This window comes from Mustela lutreola, chromosome 3, assembly GCF_030435805.1.
Source record: "Mustela lutreola isolate mMusLut2 chromosome 3, mMusLut2.pri, whole genome shotgun sequence".
In the NCBI taxonomy this organism is placed as follows: Eukaryota; Metazoa; Chordata; class Mammalia; order Carnivora; family Mustelidae; genus Mustela; species Mustela lutreola.
In genome coordinates, this window is record NC_081292.1 from 193,898,030 (window position 1) to 193,925,796 (window position 27,767).

Here is a 27,767-nt window from a genome sequence, read left to right on the forward strand (position 1 = left end):
TGTTGGGCTCCCTACTCAGCAGGGAGTCGGCTTCTCCTTCAGCCCCACAAGCGAGCTTATGTTCTCTCTCTGCTGAATAAATAAATAAAATCTTTAAAAACAAGCTAGCTTAATTGAATTAAAATTTTCCAAAATATCTTCACATTTAATTAAGGTTATTTCCTTAATTATTTTTTGAAAATTATTTTTTTCAGATTAGAAGGCATAGTTCTTTTTTTTTTTTTTTTTAAGATTTTTATTACTTACTTGAGAGAGAGAGAGAGCACACATGGAGAGGAGGGCAGAGGGAGAATCAGGCTCCCCACTGAGCAGGGAGCCCAATGCAGGGCTGGATCCCAGGATCCCGAGATCATGACCTGAGCCAAAGGCAGATGCTTAACCAACTGAGCCCCCAGATGCCCCAGAAGACATAGCTTTTTATGGAGTTTATTATTTCACAATTTTTACTTACTATTTTTTTCAGATAACAACCTTGAAATACACACACACACAGACACTTTTATGAGTTTGTATACCATAATATTAGCAGTAGCTTTCTCAAGAGGGTAGGATTATTGATAAATGAAAGTTTAAAAAAATTTTCCTATAGTGATCATGAGTCACTGAGGAAAAGGAGTTTAAAACAAAACTTAAAAAACCCTTTATTTATACCCTCTGATCGTATTTCTTATGTACCTATATATTTTTTGAAATGTCATTTTGGTTTTACGTGTTTTGGTTTTTGTTAATATTTGTTATAAAAAATAACCTATTTTTCAGTTGCATATATCAGAAAGATACTCTACCCCTAAGAGTATTCTGCTGCTTAGGACATTTAGAGTTGTTTGAAACTTGGTGTGTGTGTGTCTTGTATACGTAGTAATACGTATACTATTATAATACGTATACTATTATACTATGTAATGACCGCTGCCTGCAGTATATTACTCACTCTTAGAGCCCCAACTCCTGTGTAGTGGGGAGGTAGTGTCCGTTCTAGAATGTCCTTTAAATCTTTTTTTTTTTTTTTTTTTTTTTAAGATTTTATTTATTTGACAGAGATCACAAGCAGACAGAGAGGCAGGCAGAGAAAGAGGAGGAAGCAGGCTCCCTGAGAAGCAGAGAGACCAATGCGGGGCTCGATCCCAGAACCCTGGGATCACGACCTGAGCCGAAGGCAGAGGCTTTAACCCACTGAGCCACCCAGGCGCCCCTAGAATGTCCTTTAAGTCTTAGCTTCCATACTCAAGAGACTTAACTTTTCTTAGAGAAACATTTCCAGGTTCCACTACATTAGGTCCCCAATTACATATGCTTATTGTGTTTCGTACTCTGCTTCACTGTCCAGTTGTGTACTAATATTTCTGTCAGGCTAGACAGTCTCTTCTTTTTTAAGGTTTTATTTATCTTGAGAGAGAGCACAAGCAGTGGGGGCAGTGGAGGCAGAGGGAAAGGGAGAAGCAGACATCCTGCTGAGCAGGGAGCCGGACACAGAATTGGATCCCAGGACCCTGAGATTATGGCCTGAGGCGAAGGCAGACAACCGACAGAGCCACCCAGGCGCCCCAAGCTAGACAGTCATTTTTGCAAGGGCAGGAACAATGTACATTTTGTTCTTAAGTCTCTGGTATTGACGAATGAATGGATAGAATTAAACAAGTGAAGAGTGTCTGTTCTCTATTTGTCGAAAGAATTCACTTGGTTTAACATAGGTTTTGAAATAATGATATCTAACATTTACATTAGATAATGCTTTCAAGTGTACAATTTCAGTAGAGACCAGTTTTGTCTGGCGTGAAGCTGTCTGTGTAGAGCATTGTATACATTGAATCTAGTATATTATTAGGATCTTGTCAAAGATGTAAGGGACTGTCCTCTGAGTTTGAGACACTTGGTATCTGTGTAGAAGACTGTATCTATCTATGATTTTTAACTGGCAGAATCCCCCTCACCCCCCCTTTTTTTTTTCTAAAACATTTCCCAAACCTTCATTAGTGATTTTTTAAAAAAATTCATGATAATTAAATATTACTAAACAAATACAAACTCTTATTATTAATTTGATGTCATTTGTTTCTGTCACTCATGATTAGTAAAAAGTTTATTAGTCAGAGCCTCTCTGATAATCACTTAACAGTGTGCCATAATCCTTTGTTGGTGATGGGTGGTTTACTGCTTTACTTAAGTTATATTTCAGGCTCACAAAAAATCAGCTGTTAGTTGGATAATGTCCTCTGTTTGATGTTTTTGCTTTCAAAGACTGGTTCCACAAAAGACATTTAAAAAGTTGCCTTTAAATGTTTTAGAAGTTGGGGCGCCTGGGTGGCTCAGTGGGTTAAAGCCTCTGCCTTCGGCTCAGGTCATGATCCCAGGGTCCTGGGATCGAGCCCCACATCGGGCTCTCCTCTTGGCGGGGAGCCTGCTTCCTCCTCTCTCTCTGCCTGCCTCTCTGCCTACTTGTGATCTCTGTCTGTCAAATAAATAAATAAAATCTTTAAAAAAAAAAAAAAAAAAAAAAAAATAAATGTTTTAGAAGTTAAAATTTTGATGACTGCCTTTTAGTAGATATCCTTTAACATAGAGTTTGGATCTAAACTGAATAACATTATTCTTTCTCATCTAAGAGCTTTGTCATATATATTGGTGAATATGTGGACTAAACCACTGAAATAGCTTAAGTATGTAAACTCAGATCTAGTTATCTTGTAGCCACAGTCCTGCAGAGACTAGTGTTGTTTGTATAGAAATTTTATTGTAAAAGGGAGATCTAATCATACAAAAGGGAAACTCATAGTAGGTGTTTTCACATTAAAAACATCAAAATGTTTTAGTCATTCTTCTTTTGTTTTGTTGAGATTATTCGGATAATAAAAATCTGTCTAACATCAGGCATTTTTATCTTAATCATTCGGGGGAGAGGGTATTGAGATTCTGACTTCGAGTTTATGTTACCGTTTAAGAGAAATATTGGCGAGTTGGAACATACCAGCAATTTTACAAAATGAAACCGGTAGTTCCCTTCAAAGTCTAGGATAAAGAAAAAGCGAGGGACTGTATTGTACCCGAGGCTTGGTGAATGGCTGAGCAGATTCTTGAAGTGTTCCACAAAAATAATCTATTCACTATAGAGAAATGCCTTCTATTTAAATCTAGACCAAGAGAATTGGGGTAGGCTGTCAAAATAAAATAGTATGGCTTCATTTATTTGAAATAGTCTGTCCGGTTTAGAGACATAAGTTACTGGCTCCCTTCCCCACTCTTGTGATTCTGACACATCTGGCAGAACCCTTAATTAAAATGCCTTTGATGGCAGTACCTGGTTCTCTATTTGTATGTACTATTTATATGAAAGTTAGAGTAGAAATTTTATTTAGATTTTCTTTGGATTCATACGTACTTTTGGTTCTGAATAACCTTCTGATTAGTGTAAATCTTCAGATACAGGGGCGCCTGGGTGGCTTAGTGGGTTAAGCTTCTACCTTTGGCTCAGGTCATGATCTCAGGGTCCTGGGATCGAGCCCCACATCGGGCTCTCTGCTCAGCAGGGAGCCTGCTTCCCCCTCTCTCTCTGCCTGCCCCTCTGCCTACTTGTGGTCTCTGTCTGTCAAATAAATGAATAAAATCTTTAAAAAATCATCCTTAGATATAGAAACAGTTCAAAAGGTATTTTATTCGTGATGCCTGACGTGTGATTCAGCATATCATGTAGATTTCCTTGTCTACCCTCAGATAGGTGTAAAGTCCTACCAGTTTGTGATGCTTCAGAGAGTCAGATATCACAGGACAATTTTGTACTTCTAAACTTGAATATTATATATTTCTAATTTTTAATGTTTGTAATAAACTATGGAAAGATCCACAAACTATTCAAACGAATACTCATTATAGAGGGAGTGGGAACTGGAAAATTGGGACAAGGGTAGCTAGAAAGACTTTTTAAAACATTTTATTTCTTTTATAAAAATCTCTTTGTTTTTGTTTTTTTAAGATTTTATTTATTTATTTGTGTGTGTGTGAGAGAGAGAGCATGAGCAGAGAGAGCGGCAGGCAGAGGGAGAAGCAGGCTCCCAGCCCAGGACGGAGTCGGACTGGGGACTTGATCCCAGGACCCTGGGATCATGACCTGAGCGGAAGGCAGATGCTTAACCCACTGAGCCACCCAGGCGCCCTGAAAGTAGGCAACTCTTTGTTGCCTAGCTTTTTATTCTTTGGTTTTTCTGGGACCATGTAAATACATTGCCTACTCATGAATTTAAAAGTAAGAGTCAAATATTTAAATTTTGAGTGTATGGAGGGGAGGTAACATTTAATGAAAGATGGAATTGCACATATTTTAAGAAGTTTAAAACATATATCCAAAATGAGTTCATTTTGGAAGATGAGAGCAAATCAACCATTTCTCCACGGCATTACACCTTTCTTCTCTATTAGGTCAAGTTTCTTGCACATTTACTATTTAGCAGCTTCACATGACCAGACTCTAATGAGGATAATAATACCAAGAACTAACAACCATTAACTATTTACTAGATATGAAACTATCCTATATGATAAGTATTTCATATCATATAGGATAAGTATTTTAGATGTGTTGTATCTTTTGGTGCTTACCTGTCCCCCAAAGGTACTCTTATCTCCACTTTATAGGTGGGGAAGTTGAGGCTTAAGTGAGGTTAAGTAACTTGCCCAAGGTCACACAGCTGGGAAGAGGTAGAGCTGAGATTCCGAATTAGGTCTGATAATCCAGTCTCCTTTTCTTTATCCCTTTTTGTCTCCTTACTGGCCCTTTCTGACGTCAAAGGAACCAAAATACCACTTTAAAAAGAAAAAATAGGCGTTGTTGAGATTGATGATAATATATAATTACTGGTTTTGTCAGCAGATTGGAGAAATACTGGAACTGGTCATTGTACCTCATAGTCACCTTTTTATTGAATGAACGTAGGAAGGTAAAATGTTGGTGTTACAGCCTGCCAGCCTAGTGTTGTAAAGTCGCCCTGGATTCTCCCAGCATTCTTTTAAAAATAAATTTTGTCTCTTTGCTTTCTCAGCATGAGCCGGACCAAGTTGAGGGCAATAGAGCCAGCCGCGTGCAGTGGAACCGTGAAGGGTGAACGATGCCCTAACAAAGCCCTTCCATTCACCAGACACTGTTTCCAGCGTATCCTTAACTGAATGGGGTGTGCACTGAAAAGTATTAACTCATTCAGGGCTAGTATTTTCATTCTTAAGCCGAGTGGATGACTTTTGAAATCTTAACTATTTTTAGTGTTTAAAATTTTTGTGTAACTGCATTTTCATGAAGTCTCCCGATTAATTTTTTTCCACTTCTGTTGTGATTCTTTTTCAAGAATTATATCAGAATCTGAAAAATTGATAGCAAGTAGCAGGTTCTTCCGGTTGCGCTCACTCAGTTGCAGGAAATCTTGTGCTTGCCGTGGTTCTGCATAGCTTCTAGGAGGCAACTACAACACCCGTTCATGGAGAAGGCAAATTGTATTATTCAAAATCTGATTTTAGTCTTCCCAGAAAGTTACATAGTTTTATGGTGTCCCTTTTGCCCTGGGAAGAATTTGCTCTTTGTATTGAACATAATGCTGATTTGAAATGGAAGAAAGATAAACATCACTGACTAGGAAAGAAGATACATTAAGACAGAATATACTCGAGGAAAACCTGCAGTAAAGGGCTTCAGGCTGGTTTTGAAATCTTATTACTCTCACTTTTATTAAACATTTAAAATTGAGTAGCATTTAAAAAATTTATACAGTGGCAATTACTTGCTCTTCTTTATTATCTTTGACTTTTTGCCCTCCTTTCTGTTCCTGGCATTAAATTTTCACAACTTTTTCAGCAGCACTTTCTATGCACTCAAGGCTTTATAAATAGCCTTAACTATTAAAGTATAAAGGAAAAACAAAGGTGGTCCCTTGATAGGTAGGAAATATGTCTTGAGGAAATGCAGCTAGGGGCAAAACGTTTGGATGTTTAAAAATGTTGATCAAGTAAAGCTGATGTTCCAGTTTTAATGATAAAGTTTTGATCTAAAAGTAACTTTCCGTAAGTTGTGAGTTTGAGTTTGATGTTGGAAATGGGAAATGAAAAATCAAATTTGGATAGATGAGCTTTTATAACTATGTCTTAAAATTTTTATTCTTCTTGATGAGGATTATATATGTAAGTTTTCCTTAAAAGAAAGTGGTATTTTCTAACCATTGTAGTGGACTTTCTAGGAGTTGTGTGTTAAGAATGAAATGACCCTGCTTTTTCCGAATAACAAAAATCAGAATGCCTATAAAGGAGATTCGTATTAGGAGACTTTTAGCAAAGTAGACTCATTTTAGAAATCTCTTCTGATAAATTCAACAATGATCATTTCTCACATCAGTAGTTGGCTTGGTTCTTCAGCTTTTATAGATAAGAAAATGTATTACTTAGGAAACACAAATAAGGGAAGAAGAAGGTTTTTTTTTTCCCTTAAAGACTAATTTATTTATTTTGAGAGAGAGCATGTGCGGGCCTGCAGTGAGGGAGAGGCTCTCTAGCCCACTCCCTGCTGAGCACTGAGTCTGCTCCCATCACCCTGAGACCACAGCCTGAGCGAAAACCAAGAGTTGGGCGCTTAACCAACTACACCACCGAGGCGCCCCAGAAGCAGGTTTTATATAAAAATTGAAAACTTAAATAATTTGAGTTTCAGTGCGTTATATTCCTAACTTTGAAAACCACAGATATCCTCTTGAACCGCTCTCAGCAGCTTTTCTCAAGTTGCACAGCCAAGTTCGCAGACGGACAGCAGTGCTCTGTGCCCGTGTTCGACATTACACACCAGACCCCGCTGTGTGAAGAACATGCCAAAAAAATGGTGAGTTCAGATTTGATTTTCTGCAGCAAAGACTTTCAAACTTGTGACAGCAATCCACAGTAAAAAGTATTGTTTGCATTAGTTAAAAACTGTGTGTGTATGTAAATATATATGTTAATACAGAAATATGTATATAAAATATTAATATATATATATGCTGGTCCTAATCAATTGGATTAATTTCATAGCCTCATTTAAAAGAAAACTTTTCCAGAAGGTATTTAGTCGTTACTTATATATGGTTATTTTGTTTACTATTAATTCCTATTCCATACCTCCCTCCTCCTCAAGGTACATTTTCTTACACTTAACAGATTAACAGATTTTTTTCAAGTTTCCTTTGCCCCATTTCTCTAGATTTTTGCTTTTTTATATATACAATTCGGTGAATGTCATAGATACTTGATGGAATTTCAGCCAGAAGCCAATTTCTTTTGTAATTAAGTACAGTTTTTTTGTTTTTACCCAGATGCTTGCTGAGTGCCACTATTTGCTAGGTAGTATGCAAGGTATAATGCAGTAAAAAGCTGAGTAAGACCATTCTTTCTCTCTGTAAGCATTTTGCACTTTCAGGGGTTCATCAGGGTAGCCGAATGGCCCCCGGACCAGGATGTAACAGTACAAGGCTGTGCTCCTGGTGTTGCCACCAGCTAAATGTGTATCAGGGACTGTTTTAAGTTAAAAGTCACAACTGAGTATAGCAAACGTTTGTAGCCCATCAGTCCCACAGTGAGAGGCTCACAGTGGATGGTGTACAAATCTCTTGGCTCTGCTCTCAGACAGTCTTGGATCCAAACTCATTGTGCCAGCTTGGCTGCCACCATTCTAGCCTTAGTTGTCCTCACCTTTGCCCGGATGACACTGGTCTCCCTTCCTCTTGCTGTGGCCCTCCCCGCCCCGCAGACATTTGAGTTCATACGCAGTAAAACTCACTTTTTTTGGTCCGCAGTTCTCTGAGTTGGACAACACACACAGTCCTGTAACCATCGCCATAATCCAGATGCACCATTAACCGCCTACATTCTCTTGGGCTGCACCGACCCCTGCAGTCTGCCCCTTCCTCTGTCTCCGCTGATGTCTTCCTGCCCGTATAATTTTTACATATTCCAGAATGTCGTATAATTGGAATCCTCCAGTATGTGGCCATGAGAGCAGGCCTTTGAGAATGTACACGTGATCGTTTTAGTTTCCCGGTCAGAACCTTCCGGTGGCTTTCCATCACATCCAGAGTCAAATCCAGGTTTCTCACCTGGCCTGTGAGACTTGCTGATCTGGTCTTTGCAGCTGCACCTTGTACCCCCTTCACCTCTGGAGTTCCAGCCGCATCAGCCTATTATATGATTTTTCAGTTAGTTTGTCTGTTGCCAGTATCCCTCTATTAAAATGTAAATTTTACAAAGGCAGGAACATTTTTTGTTCATTGCTTTATCCCTGGTGTTTAGAACAAAGATGCCCAGGAAGTCACTGTTGAGTAACAGACACGTGGCTGGGAAGGGTTCAAATGAAGAATTAGGTTCAACCAGTAGACAGAACAGCCATTGGTAGAAGCAGCTCAAGCTACAGGAAGTCCAGGCTGACACACAGAACATGGTAAAAGGAGGCCGTGAACAAGTTGGGAGTGAATAGTGTAGGCAATGAACAGAAGGCATGAGGAAAGCCTCCAGGGCCTGGGGGTGCCAGCACCCTAGAGGAGCTATGTTGGGGGACTACCAGGAGACGGCAGGGCCTCAGTCAGGGGCAGTTCTCTGTGGAGTACCTAGCACATGACCACGACATTGTTGGGCTACAAGGCATAAACTTAGGAGAATAAGACACACATCTAGAACCAGAACTAGGTGGTATCGAGTGTCTTACAAGTAGGACATGTAGCTCTTGGGCTAGACAGACTTTCTCCTACCTAACACTGGTCCTAGAGGGAGAGCCTGGGATGGGTGCCCAGCATCCTGGTGGGTACCAGTGGTTGCTCAGATACTGTTTGTTGAATTAAATACTGGATCTAGTGAAAGTAGACCTCAAATATTGAGCCAAAGAACTGTAGATGCTGGAAAACAGCCTTTCTTTTTTGTTTGTTTTCTAAATTTGTACATTTGTGACTGGAGTCTGTATTTGTGTTTCGATCCAAATATTTGGCTAGTGTTCACCTTCTTTTGGATTTCCTGAATTGATACTTTAATTTTATTCTTTCTTGTCTTAAATTTGTTTAAGTCTTAATAACTAGTTTTAGTTATTCGTTTTCAAATACTGTTGTCTGTACTCTTTATGTATTTTGTTATGAGTTATTAATGAATTCATTAAACGAAAGGTGGCATCCATTGTAAAAGCCACGATTGTTTTATATACCACCAAGAGATTTTAAAAATGGGGCATGGTGCATTTCTTTTTTTTCTTTAAAGATTTTATTTATTTATTTGACAGAGAGAGATCACAAGTAGGCAGAGAGGCAGGCAGAGAGAGAGAGAGGAGGAAGCAGGCTCCCCACTGAGCAGAGAGCCCGATGCGGGACTCGATCCCAGGACCCTGAGATCATGACCTGAGCTGAAGGCAGTGGCTTAACCCACTGAGCCACCCAGGCACCCGCATGGTGCATTTCTTACCACTTAAAATTTTTGCTTTATATTTATCAAAATAGCTTCTTTAGACTTAATCAGGCATAGGTTTTTATCTTTTCTAATTTTTATCTTTTCTAATGCTGCTGGTCTAACGTTTCTGCTGTATTACTTGACTGGGAAAGGCAGTGTTTTCTACGTACATCAACTGGAACACAGTTTGGTCTACTTTGTGGTTATATTCCTTTATCATTTGGTTGTTGCTTTGAAAAAGAAAGAAAAAGGAATTGTGATTAGATCTTCAATAATGAGTATTTGCTTCAGTATGACAGTTGTATGTCCTGTTTCTTTTTGTGTTTTCGCACACTCGGTTTTTCTTCTTCATATAAAAGCAACAATGTACATACCTAGACTCTAACAGCCATAGTACCAAGAACTGTTACCCTCTTTGCACGCATGTAGGGAGTGCCAGCTATCATGACCATCACTGGGTCAACAGCAATTGTAAGATGCCATTATTGTGAGATGCACCTGAGTTGCAGACACATTCCAGTGTGTGTCTTGGAACTAGTGAAATGCAGTCATCAGATGGAAGGGTGGCTGCTGAAGAAAGCTGGTTATATTGTCAATTTCTGGTTCTTCCTGGCTGGTTCTTCCTCTCTCCACCCACTCAGTTGGAACAGTTCTATAACGCTGCGGTCCCACGGCCTTCTCTCTTCACCTTGTCTCCCTGGCCCAGGTCAGTGACTGGAAGGACTTCTACCATGTTGTGATTTCTGAGACTACATCTCCACCCCGTTCTTTATCCCTTACGCTGATTTTTCCTATCTCCTGGGACATGTTCATACCTCAAATTGTGAGCCAAAGTGAATTCCTTAACTTTTCTTCGGAATCCTTACTCTGCTGTGTGCTCTGACCCCACTAGTGATCTCATCTAACAGTCAACCCTAGAAACCCTAGAGCCTTCTTCAGGTGCTTTCTTCCTTTCATCCGCACCACAGCCAAGGAGCTGTCAAATCTTAAGAATTCTGTCCCTACAGGGCTTTGTTTTTCCAATCGCACTCACATCGCCTTAGTCGTTTATCTTGTATTGACCGCTGAAGTAGGCTTCTGATTGGAAATAATGCCTCCCTCCACTTGCCTTGTCTGTCCCTTTATATTGCTACGAGCCTAGTTACTCCTTTCAGAACATTTGTCAGGTTGTGTTAATCCTTTCATCAACAGTCATTTCCCATTGCCTAGAAGATGAAGTTGAAAATCCTTAACGGCATTCAGAGTCATAAATGATCCGGTGCTCAATTTCACAGCTTAGACTTCCACAGTCCGTCCCCCATATGCCACACCCCAAACACAAGTCATACGTGGTTATTTGCTCTTCTTTTTTCTTGATTGTGCCATTTCTTTTTAATCATGCAACTGAAAATAATAGATGCTCCTTTTGTATACCCATAGAAGGTCATTATTACCTTGTTTTCTCTGTACTATATTTATGTATACTTGCATTCCTATTTTTCCTATGGAAGAGTAAGTTCTTTGAGAGTGCATTAGGTTTCATTCATTATGTTTTTACTCTCCAACACCGATCCCAATGTCTTCTTTTTTCCTGTGTCTCTTCTACCCACCTGCACCTCCCCCTCGGCCTGCCACGGTCTCACGGTGTCTGGGTATGAGTATGGGATGAACTGTACGTGTATATTGAATTGATTTGAATTAAATTAAAACATGAATTCTTTATTTGTTCCTTTATTGCTGTGCATAGCTGTAGGCATGCAGGATGCTTTAGGCATTCCAAAGAATGTTACGTGATGCATTTTTTCCAGGTAGCTGTTAGGTTTTTCCCAAACCGTCTCAGTTTAAAAATACCCATTTATTCATTCCAAAGGATAATTTCTTGAGAGGAGATAGCTCCCGTAAAGTTCAGCACCAGCAGCAGAGGAAACCCAGGAAAAAAACCAAGCCTCCTGCACTTACCAAAAAACACAAGAAGAAGAGAAGGCGTGGACCTCGTCGACCCCAAAAACCCATCCCCCCTGCAGTACCCCAAGGGAACCTCAGCATGCCCACCAGCGTCTCACTGCCAGTGGAGGCTGTTCAGATCCGGTCAGTGGCGGCGCGGAAGCTCCCGTTTCCTTCTTGTGTTGGGTGGTTCTCAGAACGTGTAATTTCACGTTCTTCTCTAGTGTTGTGCGTGGGCTCCAGAAGGCATCTGATAGATCAGCCTAGGCTTTGTAGTTTCCAGTATAATTTTTACCGAACGTTTGAGTGAGAGATGTGAAGGAAAACATTTTGTTACAACGCAGAAAGCAGATGCTGAAATGGAGCATTTAATTGTCCGCTAAGATTTTCCTGCTTTAACAGAAGTTCCATGTACGTTTCAACAGAAATACTCCATCAGAATCCTGATGAACTACTAGTTTCAGCAGGGCTTAGCATTTGCACCTGAAGAATGAGGCTTCTGTTTCAGCTCAGCATCTCCACTTTGTTTATGTTGTTTCTAAAAATTATTATTTCGACTAGATTTGAAATTTACCAGAAATCAGTGCCAAAATTATAATTCATTCTACTAATTTGAAGTTGAACTATTATCTCGAAATTTCTCTCAATACCTGGTTAAAAGCTGCAGAAATGCTGACTGTGGATGGCGAGGTCTTCCTTTTGCTTTCACATGTCCTTCTCTGAAAGTTAGAAGTTTGGGTTAGGATTTCCCATCTTTGTGTTTGACGAACTTGTCTTGGGGACCCGGGTGCGAAGGGGCAAGGAGAGTGCTGGGGCCAACCATGCCCTCTTCCCCAGGAGCCCGTCCACGCCAGAGCTGAGTGCTGACGAGTTGCCGGATGACATTGCCAATGAGATCACGGACATTCCACATGACTTGGAATTGAACCAGGAGGACTTTTCAGATGTCCTGCCACGGCTACCTGATGACTTACAAGATTTTGATTTTTTTGAAGGTATGGTCAACATTTTGATTCAAGACCGTTTTTGTTTGGTTTTGTTTTGTTTTTTAATGAGCTTTTTAAAAGGGAAATAGTGTTTCTGAGATGTGTTTGAAGTACCCCTCCTCACAGAAAATTCAGCGCTGCTAAAGCTCTTTGCCTTGTACAGGTTAGAGCTGTGTGGTGTGTCTCACCCTGCTATATAGGCTTCATAGATTGATCATTTGATTGCTAGGTTTTTAACTTTGTTGCTTTACAATGAGTCATTTTACTTTTTTTTTTTTTTTTTCAACAAAAACATACTACTTTTTTTTTTTTTTTTTTTAAGATTTTATTTATTTGTCAGAGCTAGAGAAACCGAGAATGCGCATATGCGCAACGAGGGGAAGCAGCGGGCAGAGGGAGAAGCAGGCTTCTCGCTGAGCAGGGAGTCAGTCCCACATGGGACCTCGATCCCAGGACCCTGCAATCTGAGCCAAAGGCAGATGTTGAACCGACTGAGCCACCCAGGCCTCCCAACAAAAACATTTTAAACTTGAATTTATTGAAGCCTTTTGGAACTTGTCCCAATCGTAATACCCGTATGTCAGTTGAAGTGCATTTTTCCAAAACAAAAGTTTGCTTAATCTCACCAGGTCTCTGGTGCTTTCAGGGGAAACCTTTTATATTCTTAGAGTGTTTCTTCCCCATTAAAAAAAAACCAAACTGGATATTTTTGTGGTGATTAGTCAAGTTCCCAACTGTATAGTTTTTTTTTGTTAGGTTTTGTTTTTAAAGATTTATTTATTTGACAGAGAGAGACCGCGAGAGAGGTAACACAAGCAGGGGGAGCAGGAGAGGGAGAAGCAGGCTTCCCACCAAGCAAGAAGCCCTACTTCAGGCTCGATCCCAGGACCCTGGGGTCATGACCTGAGCGGAAGGCAGATGTTTAACGACTGAGCCACCCACGCACCCCTAGATTTTTTATATTGGAAGTGAAATCAGCAGCAGACCATGGGCTTCCCTTCTCTGGAAGTGAGTTAGAAGGAGAGGAACAGGATTAGCAGGCCACGAAAAGCATTTGAAAAGATAGTGTGTGAGTGGACGGAAATGCGGGCTGCTCACGTGCAGGCATGAGTTGGTGTCCAGTCGCCCGCAGCGCCCTGCGGGCTGCTCACGCGCAGGCATGAGTTGGTGTCCAGTCGCCCACAGCGCCCTCCTGCTGGAGCAACGAGTTCAAGAGCAGAAGAACCAAGGGGGACGCCTACACAGCCTTTTTTCTCCAGTCTGAACGGATATGTTTCCTATTTTAATGATTTTAACTTTACGTAAAAACACAGGTGTAGTCAGACGGGTCACCGTGCATTTTAAGTTGGTATTGCTTGGAATCCTTAAGAATTTAATGCTTTGATGAGCTGGGTGTAGAGGGTGCTGTGGATAAATGGAAGATGTGACGCACGTTCCAATCCAGTCCTTGGAAGCTTCTCTGTTCCACAGGGACCCTCTTTAATAGAATACTGGTTTGGTTTCAGTGATTTATGTGTTTATCAGAGAGCACTCACGTGTGCAGGGGGAGGAACACAGGGAGAGACAATCTCAGGCTCCCTGCTGAGCATGAAGCCCAATGTGGGGCTTGATCCCACGACCCTGAGATCATGACCTAAACTGAAATCAAGAGTCGGACGCTTAACCAACTGAGCCATGCAGGTGGCCATTTTATTTATTTATTTTAAAAAGATTATATTTATTTATTTATTTGAGAGAGAGCACGCACATGCACATGGGTGAGGGAGAGGGAGAAACATTTCCTTGCCGGGCAGGGAGTCTGATGTGGGGCTGTGTTCTGGGACCCTGGGATCATAACCTGAGCTGAAGGCAGACGCTTAACTGACTGAGCCACCCAGGGGCCCAATTTTAAAAAGATTTTATTTATTTATTTGGCAGAGAGAGAGGTCACAAGTAGGCAGAGAGGCAGACAGAGAGAGGGGGGAAGCAGGTTCCCTGTTGAGCAGAGAGCCCGATGCGGGGCTCAGTCCCCGGACCCTGAGATCGTGACCTGAGCCGAAGGCAGAGGCTTAACCCACTGAGCCATCCAGGTTATACAAGATTTGTTTGTTTATTTGAGAGAGAGAGCGCGCATGCGGTGGGAAGGAGGGGCAGAGGGAGAGAGAGACTTAAGCAGGCTCGGGCACTGAGTATGGAGCCCGATGTGGGGCTCGATCTCATGACCCTGAGATCATGACCTGAGCCGAAATCCAGAGTCAGAGCTCAACTGACTGAGCCGCCCAGGCGCCCCTTTAATACAGAATATTGTTGAAAAATAAATACAGGCATCTACTTTTTGTAATACGGGCCCAGCGGAAGCTCTGCTCATTCTTGATGGCTTTTGTTTTCCTCAGGAAAGAATGGAGACCTCCTTCCGACTACCGAAGAGGCCGAGGAACTCGAACGGGCCTTGCAGGCTGTAACTTCTCTTGAGTGCCTGAGTACCATTGGGGTACTTACCCAGTCAGACGGTGTGCCAGTCCAGGAGTTGTCCGATCGAGGAATAGGGGTGTTCTCCACAGGTAGTGGAGCTTCAGGAATTCAATCCCTGAGCCGAGAAGTGAACACGGACCTAGGGGAGCTATTGAATGGGCGCATAGTACATGATAATTTTTCTAGTCTAGAGCTGGATGAGAACCTGCTCCGTTCTGCTACCTTGTCTAACCCACCTACACCCCTGGCAGGGCAGATCCAGGGGCAGTTCTCTGCCCCAGCCAACGTTGGCCTTACTTCTGCCACTCTGATCAGCCAGAGTGCACTTGGGGAGAGAGCCTTCCCAGGACAGTTTCATGGACTACACGACGGCAGCCATGCCTCCCAGAGGCCACATCCTGCCCAGCTGCTGAGCAAGGCAGATGACCTAATCACCTCACGACAGCAATACAGCAGTGATCATTCACACTCCTCGCCCCATGGAAGCCATTACGACAGCGAGCACGTGCCGTCTCCCTACAGTGACCACATCACCTCTCCCCACACGACGTCTTTCTCTGGTGAGAATATGGCAGCTACCTTTTCGGCAGAGATGCCCATCATGGCGCAGCACTTGCTCCCAGCCCAACTCGAGGTGCCCCTTGGAGGAGTCGTCAACCCCAGAACTCACTGGGGCAGTCTCCCTGTCAACCTCGGAGAGCCCTCTCCGTTCAGCAACCTTCTCGGCGCAGATGGCCATCTCCTCTCCACTTCCCTCTCCACGCCACCCACCACTTCGAACTCAGAGACCACACAGCCTGCCTTCGCCACTGTGACCCCCAGCAGCTCCAGCGTGCTCCCGGGGTTACCGCAGACCAGCTTCAGTGGCATGGGGCCTTCTGCTGAACTCATGGCCTCCACCTCCCCCAAGCAGCAGCTCCCTCAGTTCAGCGCAGCCTTCGGCCACCAGCTGAGTTCTCACAGTGGCATCCCTAAGGACCTGCAGCCCAGCCACAGCTCGATAGCCCCTCCTACAGGCTTCACAGTAACAGGTGCCACAGCTACAAGTACCAATAATGCGTCCTCTCCCTTTCCCTCCCCTAACTGAGCGTGTCTGTGTATTTGCAGGCAGGCGGGGAGCCTGGCGTTTTCTATCTCCGTCTCCTGTGTATCATCCCTCTCCCCCTTTTCCTAACGGAGATTTTAAAAATAACAGATGGGGACTACAGGGGGACTCCCTTTTCCGGTTCAGCAAGTCGGCCTGCGGCGGACCTCGCTTCAGTGTTGCCGTGTGCCCCTTCGCACTGGTGCTCATCCCCTCCTGGCAGGTTCACCCTCCCCCGATGGTTTCCTTCGTGGCTCAGCACAGTGACTGGATAGAATCGATTTTTAGCAGCAAGTCCTAGAAGTGGAAGATACCTCAGATTACCAGTGCCCTTTACTATTTCCTAGTATTCAGATCAATGCTTTCCATTCTGTGACCAGGTCTTGACGGAGGTGGTTCTAGAGAGAATGGTCCTATTCACTGAGTTCCCGTGTAAGCGATAGCAGATGGTGCGTGGGGGGCGGGTCGGGGCTCTGACCCAGCACCACCTGCTAGACACCACATGAGGCCAGGATTCCATTCCGAATTGTGATCATGTTCGATTAAAAAGAAAAAAAAATTAGTCTTTTGACCGCCTGTGTGTGTGTGTGTGTGTGTGCGTGTGTGCGCGCGCGCCCGTGTGTGTCTGTGCAGGGCAGGAAGCAGCTGTCCCGTTGTTGTTGTTGTTGTTGTTGTTGTTTTGTTTTTTTTCCTAAAGAGGACAAGGCTCTGACTTCTCCTTTCCCACATCTCCGAACCCTCATCGGGTCAGTCATTCTTTCCCCCTGAATTAGTGAGGTCTCCCGCGTGCAGAGAGCGGCAAGCTGATGATGCGAATTGCACAACCCCGTTGTGCTCGGTGATCGGGGAACGCAGAAAGCCGAATTCACTTCGGGGCTGTGGGGACATCACAGCGAGCTCACGTGCACCGACCATGCGGTTGCTGAGATTCCAAGGTCTGGTGGGCACTTGGCCTTTTTAGACGCGCATTTGGTTTCTCCGTCCCTCTCTCGCGGAGGACCTTCCCGAGGTGTAATTACAAAAAGACCACATTTTGATGTGAAGAGCAGGACAGGTCAGCTAGGTTCGGAAAGATGGGATCTCTGAACTCCTTGGTGTGTCTTTTCCTTTTGGCTTTTTCATGTTTACAGTAGTGGTTCTTCGGTAAATTTGTAACTTGTCAGCGACACTTGTAGAATCAATGTACCAGTTGTGAAGTGATGTGTAATATCTGAAGGATACACATTTTAAAGTTTCTTTCAAAGCAGAATATGGACTACCCACCCTTTGGTACTTTTAAAATAATTGAAGTACTTAGGTTTGACTTTGGGGAATTTTTTTTTTTTTAAAGTACCAGAATTTTAGGGTTCAAAAATCATATTGGTAGTTTAGTAAGTTGGTGACTATGAAATAAATCTGTGAGGTTTCTTTTTACCTGCCTTGTCCCTGGCCTCGGCGCCGGCCCTGGCCCCGTCCCCCAGGGTGGAACTAGATTCGAAAGGCGTCTGTGCTCTGCTTTTGCTGAGAAGCCTCACTGTCCCCTGAGATACCATTGGCTATTTATACCCGAGTCTAGTCTAATTTACATATATATATTTTAAAAGATGAGTAGAGAGAACATATCTATTAATGATGTGATATAATAATTCATTTGTCAGGGAATATTTGATCTTAATTCCTTTTCAATAGGTAAAGATTTGGATGTATTTTCCTACTTCCTATATGTAATCTCTTTATGCCATGCTAATTCTAACCAGTCCCTTCTTTTGAAAGCTTTTCTTTCTCTGCTTTTTAAAGGAATAATGGTGATCGGCAGGCATTATGCAGATACGACGTGCCTGAGATTATGGAGGGGGAAATGTCACATGACTGTATGAAATCATTATATGCCCTATTTTGTATTTATTGACGTTTTCTTTTTGTGGGCCAAAAATACATTTGTAATATATTTAGGGTTTTTTTTTAATCATGATAATTGATTGGAAGATTTATTTTTGAATAGCTTTGCCTTTTTTGCAGATTGAGAAATTTCTAAATTATAAATTATGTCACAAAGCAAAATTATATTTGGTATCACCATAAATTTCTATTCTGAATGGTGAGGACAGATAATTTGAGTATTTCTCACCTGTGAACCTATGTTAGGAAGCTTTTTTATTTTAATGTACTGTAATGGAATGATTACGAGTAGTTCCCTCTGCTCAGAAGTATCAGTTGGTCTTCCTCCACTCTTTCCCTTCCTGTTCTCAGCATCCCTAGATAACCATCCCGTTCCCAGCAGTCCGATCTAGTCTCCGTTGTGTACTAATTCAAGGTTGTAACAGAGCAGCACACCGACTGTCTTAACCTACCAGCCCTTCTCTGACAGCAAAGGGAACGTCTTGGGTAGTCGGTTCGAACTTCTCTGGCTCTTCGTCTCTCGTGGTAGCTGCTTAAAACTCTTCAGTTATCAAAACTGAGTTTGCAGTAAGTTGCACATTTTCTTGTTTGCAATTTTCTGTTGTATGTGCATTGAAAAGCCCTTTCCTGCTTTCTAGTAAGGAGGCATGAAATGATCAGGAATGTTGCCAGTTTCAGCTTCACACCAAAAACTTCGAGTCAGTTCATTTTTGTTTAGATGCCCACAGGGATAGCTGAAGAAGGGGCTCCCGTAGGAAGGACCACTGTAGGTTTGAGGAATTAGCAAAAAAACAAATTTGTCTTCTCATCTTATCTCCTTCAAAACCAGCATCCCAGCTTGCAATTTGCTTTGCTCGCGCGGCTTCTTGTGAGTCCCTTTTCGGAAGAGAGAAGAACATCCTGTGAACCCAGAGATAACCTGTTAATGTTTTTCTTTTAGCTAATGTGGGGCAATTCTAGTCTGTTGTTAGTAGGTTTGCTGTTCATGTGTAGAGAAAGGAATGAAGTGTCTTTCACTCTGGAAATACGAAAATTCGTGTCTTTAAGTAGCACTTACGCCTATCGTAAGGCAGTACTGGAATCGCAAACAAAATTCACAGGAGGTCCTGGTTTGGTGGAAACTAGCTTGTATGCTAGTGTGAAATTCAGGAGAAATAGTGGCAGAGAAGTTCACTCCATATCTGTAGTTCTTTGGGACCATATATAAAGGCCAGTTAGATTGTGTTCATGTGATTTACTTACACCGTTGCTGCGGTTTCATAGATACACTCTGTGCTCGGAGAATCTGAATTCCATTCTAAGGAATGATACTGGCTGTGATCTTAGAGCATTGAAGAAGTGTTTTTCTCTCCTTTACTCTCTCTACATAATGGTTAATATTATTTTAATTAAAGTACTTAAGACATTGATTTTTTTCCTCTGTAAAAATGGCTTAGTAATTTGCACATCTGCGTAGGTTATGTAGCTAGTAAACAATTCACAATAGTAAATAGCATTTACACTTAACCCACCAAATGACAGACTATGCAATGGAAAAATTTTGTAATTATTGTCACATAGCTTATAAGGTGAAGGATTTTTTTTTTCCTCTAGTAACCTACCATGTGAGATAGAACTGCTTTATAAATGACTTCCTGAGCAATTTCATGCTGGCAGGCACTGCATTGTGTCTAGTGTCCCTCCACGAGAAGATGATAATTTAATGAGAAGCAAATAGTAGAGATGGAGATAAAGTTGGAAAATGTGTGTGTGTGTGTGTGTGTGTGTGTGTGCGCGTGTGTGTGTGTGCGTGTGTTTCTTTTCCTTAAAATTGTAGTTACCGTCTCGAGTGGCATCAGGCTAAAGAAAGTGAATACTTTATCCTTGCCAAATAATTATTTATAAGATTTATTTCTTCAATAAGCCCAGTCTCAACTGCAAGCTAAGAATCCTCACTTTCTGTGACTAACACTAAAGCTTTTCCTTATCCGAGCTCACTCGCAGTCCATGATCCCAACCCAGAGGCAAAGACAGTGCTTTGATTTGGACGGAAACGGTGTCTGTGATCCATCCCCATGCCCAGTTTGTAAGCTTTCTTCTTACGTGAAAGAATTTATGTTACTCTTGACCTATACTGTTCAGTTTTGTTTTGGTTTTATATTTTAAGTAGGCTTCACGCCCAGCGTGGGGCTTGAACTCACAACCCTGAGTTCAAAAGTCACATGCTCTACCGGCTGAACCAGCCACATACCCCGGTACCATTCAGTTTGTATTAGTTGGCCCTCAACTTGGAGCCTATGTAGGTAACTCCCATCAGAGTTACCTAGGGAGGCAAGGGACATTGCCCTTGCGTCACAGGGGTGGTGATGGCGGTCATGGTAGGCTGCGTCGGCAGTGTTCTTGTGAGCTGGTCGATCGCCTTTTCTCCATGTTCTGTAGGCGGTTGTGGATTGGGATTGCACAAAGATGAGGCTATTCTTAACACTAAACTAATTATTTAATAGGTTTGGAATTCATTTAAAAAATATCTAGGTATCTAGTTTCCAGATTCTTCAACCTCTTTCTTTTTAGCCTTTTAGCATTCTACTAAATTCTGTTTTTAATCTGGTATATATAGATTAATCTAATACAGTGGTCTTCTCCACGGTCAGCAGAACTGTGCGGGTGACAGAGGCGATTTCAAAGATCCCTTGGAAGAAAATGTGGTCATACTGAATAGTCTTCATCTGTATCTCTTTCATCACCAACACCTACATCATTCCAAGGATCTATTCCTGATGAGAAATACATTTCTTGGGGGTGAGGTGGGAGGTGGACATATATGTGTGACAGAACATAGTTTTTTTTTTCTTTTTCCCTCCCACAGTACATTGAAAATACGGACTCGTCACTGGCATTCTGTAGAAAGGTGAAAGAATGACATCTTAGTATCTGGAGCCTTGTGAGCTTTCCAGTATCCTATTCTGGAGGGAACCAGAATCCATGCTTAGTAGACTAAAGTAACATTTTAAATGCTATCTTTGATTTGAAATAGATTTGAAAAATCTATTTTATTTTGAAAAAGATGTGAAATAAAATACCAGTGAAGAACCTATTTGAGTATCTGTCTGTTAAGCATTTCCCCCTGACCAATAATAAGTTAGGGAAAAAAACCCTAAAATACAAGTGAGTAATTATGTCTCCTAATAGCCAGTGTCATTAATGCAAAAATCGTGGGGCCGACTTGGAGAGCCTCATTTCTATAGCAAAAAGTCTCCCTTCAGCTCTAATTTCTGTTCGCTTCCCTCTCTCTGCACTGTGATACAGAGCCAAGAAAGGACGGGTGGCATTTCAGAGAGAGCAAATTTGGTATGACTTTCTTTAGCGGAAACCAGTTTCCCATATCTTGGGAATGTTTGACTACTTGAGTGGCGGAATTTGGGGGAATCTGAAATGGAGTCTGAAAAACAATGTTGTAAGAGAAAAGCTTCCTAACTCTTGGTAACCTTTGTCGGGCAGCCCAGCTCCCCATCCCCTTTCCCTCCTGCCTGCGGCCTCAGTGCCCACCCGGGTCCTCACGTCTGCACACACACCCCTGACCTGCCCTGATCCTGGCCTAAGAGTAATAGAAGCTGCCTCTTTCACTTGTTTTGTTTCGTTTTGTTTCTGTTTGTTTTTTTGTTTTTGTTTATTTTTGAGCTGGGGACCACTGAAGTAAGCTCTGTGTGCACCCAGAGTTCCCCTTGGAAAGATGTTCACCATTCAGTGCAGCGAAATGCCACACCGTTGCTTTTGCTTGGGGAATAGACTGATTTGCCCTGAACTGACTCCACCCGGTGTCGCTAAGGCCCCGTCGGCTCCTGCAGCAGATGCGTGTGCAAGTGATGGGACGTTGGATGCTTGGGACGTGGTCTTCATCTGCTCAAAAGGGTTCAAATCAGTCTCTCTTCACAGTCATTGTTCTTTTCACTGTATAGTGTTGAGTATGTCTCAGGGATTCCTTGTGGAAATTAGGGCAGTTTTTAAAATAAGAAAATAGTTTTAAAAGTAACTAAAGGTGACTCATCATTGAAGAGAGCGCAAGAAAGAGAAAACGTTTGGTTTCATAGCCCACCGTGTCTCGCGTAGGGTTTTTCCCTTGCTCCTTCAGCCTCTCATCTCCGCTTCAGCAAACAGAATCCTTTCCCATCACGCACAGCTTTAAAAGTTTTATTTAAAAGTTTCCTTCCCTGATGAGCTTTCAGAATACTTATTGTAGATTTTAAGAGAAAAGGTATATTAATTTATACTATTAACATCACCTCATAAATTATAAGTTTTATACTAAAGCTGTATTGAGTGTAATGAATTACGTTGCCTATGTGTTTTAATAGCTGAAAAAATTATATATGAGCTTTTTTTTTTTTTTTTTTTTTTTTGACAAAACAAACTAGTGAAGCACCTTTTTACACTGGATCTCTGCCGTGTCAAGGTGTATAGCTATCCTTTGCTACCTTGCAGATATATAAAATAAAAGGATATCCTGGGGCCTCAAAATGTAGAACACCTTTAGACCATTTATTACTGCTCATAGAACTGTTGGGAATCGTGTTTCTTTAGTAAATGATCTGTGGTTTACACTTAAGATGGCTAGAAGCTTAGTTACAGGGTATATAGAAATACACAATAGATCAAGCAAAACTCCCCCAACTACTGTAGCTGGATTTTGTAAACTAAGTTTTTCAGACCTCTTTTAGTTCCTATGGATTTATTCTTTAATTTACAGTTTATTCTGTAAGTTGGGAAGTAAAAATAGAGAAAATAATAAATCTAGATGTTCTCAGTGTCTTATTCAGGAACTTTTTCTCCCTCCTCACTAAGGAATTCCCACTGTGACTTAAAAATAGAATTAAATTACTTGTGTGCATGTCTCGTCTGTGTTTTTACACACATGCAAAAATATACATCGGGGGCACGTGTGTGAGAGAGATGAATGTGTGCTTAGGTAAAAATAGAGGAAGGTAACAGAATGTATTGTAGAAATACAATTTATTTAGATGAGGCTATCAGAGTTTTTTTCTCATTGTCTCTGTAGTATAAATACACCGAATTCTTCATTATGCTATCTTATGTTAAAAGGCTAGCTCTGATATCATGTGCATTTTATTTTAACCTTTTGATTAATTTATATTATGCTATGTTTTTCAAATGACATGAGAAACAGGTTCTAAGACAAGCCTCTCACTTTTGAGCATAAAAATAAGAGAGAGAGAGACGAACCAGACACAAGCTGTGTTTATCTACTGGGGTGATGGGACCAGACCAGTTGAAACAACTTTTTTTTTTAATGTTAATAATAGATTTCTTCGTATTCTGAGTTAGTAAAGCTTAGTGATCATCTTTTCTTGGTGAAGTTAAGAAAATTAAAGGCTTTTTATAAAGAATACCATTTTTGGGGGGGAGTGCTTTTTTGGAAGAGTTGGTGGGATCATTTCACCATGCATATTTCAAAGCTGGGATGATTTCAGTTATTTCCAATTTTTTTTTTAAAAAGTTACTCAGTTGTGCTATTACTCATGAAGTTAATGTGCCCCCAACCGCCATATTTTGGTTATAAGAAAAATTATGCTACCCTTGACTTTTACCTAATTCATATGGAATTTTAAAAAAGATACATTCCTGTGTTTTGAGTTTTGTCATTTTGCTATACATTCATTGCTGGAGTAACTGGTGGTCTAATGTAGACAAAACTAGAGTTGTTATTAAATGCTCCAATCACAATTATTTTTAATATGAAAAGATCATGTACTTGGATATATGTCAAAACAACTTCTGAGAATACACCAGAATTTGTAGTTCTTTGAAGCCTCATTCATCTTAAGTATAGCCAAGACCTAGGAAAGCTCTACAGGTCGTTCCTTTTATAGTTGTATTTCTGCATCTCCCAGTTTCATTCATTCTTGCTTTATGAATTAAAAAAAAAAAATCCTGCATATTTCTTGTACATATGCATGCAAGTGAAAGAAGGGAGTTTGTACTGGTGCCATTTCTCCCTTCAGTTACTGGTTCAATGGGATTTGCTAGAATAAATTCCCCCTGATTGAAGGGTGAAAATAGACCCTTTTGTGTATATCTGTACAGAGATGTGTATATGGGATGTGGTGGCACTTTGCTGAATGTGAACTTGCCTTGTCAATGGAAAGATTGAAAAGTATTACGTTTATTTATACATTTGTATAAATCTATATATACACGTATGTATATGTGTGTGTATAGATAAAGCTATATACATATATTTCCCTAAAAAATGTGTGTGTAATAGATTAACAGCCTTTGTTAAGATTATACGTCTATGGAAAACTCGATGATTCTGTAAGCAAGAGGAAGGGACAGTCTGGAGTCCATTATCGGTGCATACCAAGATGGAAGTCCTTTGGATTAATAGTCTTATTTATGGTTATTCTACGTGAATTCCTGCTAGAACTGTTCTTTCTTGCCAGTTCCACTGTCCTTCGTCTTCACTGCCTTCTCAAGCAGTCTCTCATCACACATCATGGTAGTTTTTTCCCCTTTATGATGTCCTCTCTAGCCAGAGGCGTTTGGCTTAAGCATAGTTCATTAACGTCTCGGTCTTGTCTTCTAAAGATCTTTATCTCTGATATTTTCCAGAAGGTGTCACTTTGGGTAATAGTTTGTATAGTAATTTTGAGGATTGGGCATTCATCCTTGTCTCAAAAACAAACCAAAAAACCAACATTTAAATAAGACTAATTTGAAAGTTTTACCTGGATAATTTGGGGACATTTCACTCACAATGGAAAAGAACATAACTGATTTTAGTACTGATAACAGTGTTAGCTTTATTTTCTCATTTATCCTCATCAATTTGTCATCTAAAAATGTGGTTTACTTTGTGTCTTTTTAATCATTTACCATTTTCTTTTTAATGGAAGGCATACAAAGTCACACATAAGCCTCCTGAATTCTAGAAGTAACTCACTTTACTCATGATGACCCTGCTTCAGCCAATTCTTATGTAACGAATTTTGCTATATTTTCGACTTTTTTCCCACATTTGTGACATTCTGTTTTAACCTCGCTGCAGCTCTCTAGAAAACTTGCATCCCTATATATTGTGCCTTTAAAGCTCTTATGCACACACAAGACAAAAGTGTATATATACATGTCTGAGCATGTGTACATATACTTTCGTATATACTCACACAGTATGTCTCGTATATATTGTGGGAGTGAATATATAGATATTCAGAGGCAATGAAATGTTGCTTTCTAGATATATATGTATATAAATAGTGTTGATATACTGTATATACACATGTATATGTATGAGTTTTAAATGGCAATCTTTTACATTTAGCAAAATGCTGCCCCTACTGGAATATTGTCACTGCAATGGCAGTTGTATGTAATGATTTAAAAATACATTATCAAAAATTATTTAAAAAAAAAAACATTTAAAAGTCTCATCTAAAGACATCCACACATTATTTATTTATCTTCCTTTTCCTTTTTATTGTTACATTTTTTTTTTTTTAACTGAAAGGGAGACTGTCATTTTTAAAAATGCCATCTGTCCCATGGGAGAAAGAGAGAGCTGGGGATTCACTTGAGGAACCTGGTGCGTTTTTCCTCTCTCTGAAATGGAGATGTACCACAAACCAGCCTGTTTATTTCAGTCATAAAACAATCCTGTCCTTTCCGTTAGCGTATGTCCACCACCATCTTCTAGATCAACTTAATTCACCAATTTGCCTCTTCCTTTCATTAATAAATAACGATCATTGAGATCATTTTGCCTGGGGGAAGTTAACTACTCTCTAGCTGCAGGGAAACCTATCCCCTAATTGTTATTCTGCCTTGTTCAAAATTCAACTTTGTGAGAAGGCAGCTCTCATGAAGCTTGTCTTAAGCGTGTTTTGCATTTATTTAGTTAAAGGTCTTCCCAGACTTTTTTTTTGTTGTTGTTGTTCTTTTTAAAGAACTCCAAGTCTGCATGCACTTGCCACAGATTTAATTCTTAGTCCCTACAGCTGCAGATGTCTTCATCCGTACATCAGTTTGGCACACTGAAGGAAAGACTATGAAGAAGAAAACGTGAAATATTTTATTTTGTGATGAGTTGGCAGCAGATGACATTTCAAGACCTTACAGAGAGAGGAACGTAGATGGACAATCCTAAATTTTAAGAAGTTAACAACAAAACAAAACAAACAAAAAAGCCAGTGAAGGAGGAGAACCCCCTGAAGACCAGAACAGAGAGGTTGGGGTCTGAGTGATTTCGTAGAGTAGTTGAGCTGGAACTTGATATCAGAAGCAGCCTTTAACAAAGCCTCTTGGCCGCATTATGGTACTAACTGGAGTACAGAGGCGTAAATTGAAACCAAGTTGCAGTGGGAAATCAGAGGTGAGGCAATAGCTTCTTTGGATCCAGTAAGGGACAGACACGTTGCACAGTTTTCAAATGTCTTCTTACGAAGTAACTGCACGGTAGCAAGGACTAGCAGTTCTCAGAGCCCTTCTTTTTCAGTGTTCTCATTCACCTTGGCACACAAGTATGTTTAACAGGCCATACATTAAAAATATTTACAAAAAAAAAAAAAAAAAAAAAAAGCTGCTTAAAGGGAACTTACAAACCGAAAATCTTGTCTGCATTTGCGTGAATAGTGGCTAGAAGCTTAGTTATATGCACAAAAGCTAAGGGGCCACCCGTTTCTGCGCAGACTATAGCAGCCAGATGAGGACGTCGGCAGGTTTGGTGAAGAGCCCCCCAGTTCGGACAGAAAGGCAGGTCTGTGGCACTGAGTGTGGTGTGGCTGGGGGGGCGGGACCACATTTTGGGAGGTGATAGGCTGTTGGTTTGTAATTTCCCTTTAAACGTGAAGAGATGGCTCACATTTTCCATATATATCTCAATGAATGTACTGTATTACTGTTTTAAAAATTTGATGAAATAATAATGGATTGGTCTCCTTTTGTTATCTGGTCCTTGTTTAATTTGTTTAAGGGTTTTGTATACAAAAGTTTACATTTTTATGTATATTTTTCTTGTGTAAAAACTGATGTAATATGTGTATAAAACACTGTATGTATTATCTGTATATAGTGTGACAAAATGATTTTTCTTTCTTTCTTTTGGATGTATTAATAAATCTTGCTGTGAAGTAGCCTTGTTTTGCGTACAATTTTCTTTGCCTGGATATAGATCGAAGCTGCAAATCCATCCTCCCCTGCCCCCACTTGGTTATTTATTTATTTATTTTTAAAAGATGTTATTTTATCTATTTGACAGGCATAGATCACAAGCAGGCAGAGAGGCAGGCAGAGAGAGAGGCAGAAGCAGGCTCCCTCCCGAGCAGAGAGCCTGATGTGGGACTCGATCCCAGGACCCTGAGACCATGACCTGAGCCAAAGGCAGAGGCTTAACCCACTGAGCCACTCAGGCGCCACCCCCCCCCAACACTTAGTTATTTAAATAGAGTAATCTAGGGAGATATATTCATAGTTCTTTATGGTGAGACCAACAAGGATTAATATTTGTAACAGCTATGGATCTATTAAATGCTAGGTGAACTTAATGTGGTATCTAGATCCTTGAAATCCAACCAGAAGTTACATTTCTGGTAACATGAAATTGTTACATGTCATGATGGAGGTCTTACAAGCCAATTTCTATCTCATTTAATCAAGCCCCTTCTCTCTTCATTTTCATAGCTTCACAAGTACAAGAAGAACTTCATACTGTATAACCAAAAAAAAAAGCCAAAACACCTCGAAGAAACACTCTTTTCCTTTAAAGCATTGCCAAGTGTCTTCCTTGTATCTCCTTGGAATTGAAATGTTACTTTATTTTTTTAATATGCAGATTGGAAGTTTTCATTTCTGTGCTGTCTTTTGCCAAAGGATTTTGTGGTATGCATAGAGGCTAGGATAAAAATTCATAAGGAAAAATTAGTTATCTAATCACATTCCTTTTGTTAGAGAGTTACTATTCGTTTTTGTGGGGCATTTAGACTGCTTTTGCTTCTCCAAAAGAAGTTCACATTTTGAGACTAGAAGCAGGTGCC

General features: G+C 40.8%; 1 protein-coding gene across 5 annotated transcripts in view; it reads left to right on the plus strand.

The window, feature by feature from the left end:
• INO80D (INO80 complex subunit D) overlaps positions 1 to 26,867 on the plus strand; it is a 70,962-nt gene extending 44,095 nt beyond the window's left edge. For all 5 annotated transcript variants that reach the window (XM_059168296.1, XM_059168293.1, XM_059168291.1 and 2 more), the window contains 5 exons: positions 5,031 to 5,140; positions 6,711 to 6,844; positions 11,273 to 11,490; positions 12,184 to 12,341; positions 14,705 to 26,867. In XM_059168296.1, coding sequence (XP_059024279.1) covers positions 5,031 to 5,140; positions 6,711 to 6,844; positions 11,273 to 11,490; positions 12,184 to 12,341; positions 14,705 to 15,870 — 1,786 coding nt within the window. In that variant the 3' untranslated portion in view covers positions 15,871 to 26,867. The remainder of the gene's footprint in view (positions 1 to 5,030; positions 5,141 to 6,710; positions 6,845 to 11,272; positions 11,491 to 12,183; positions 12,342 to 14,704) is intronic.
• The last annotated feature ends 900 nt before the right edge of the window (positions 26,868 to 27,767 follow it).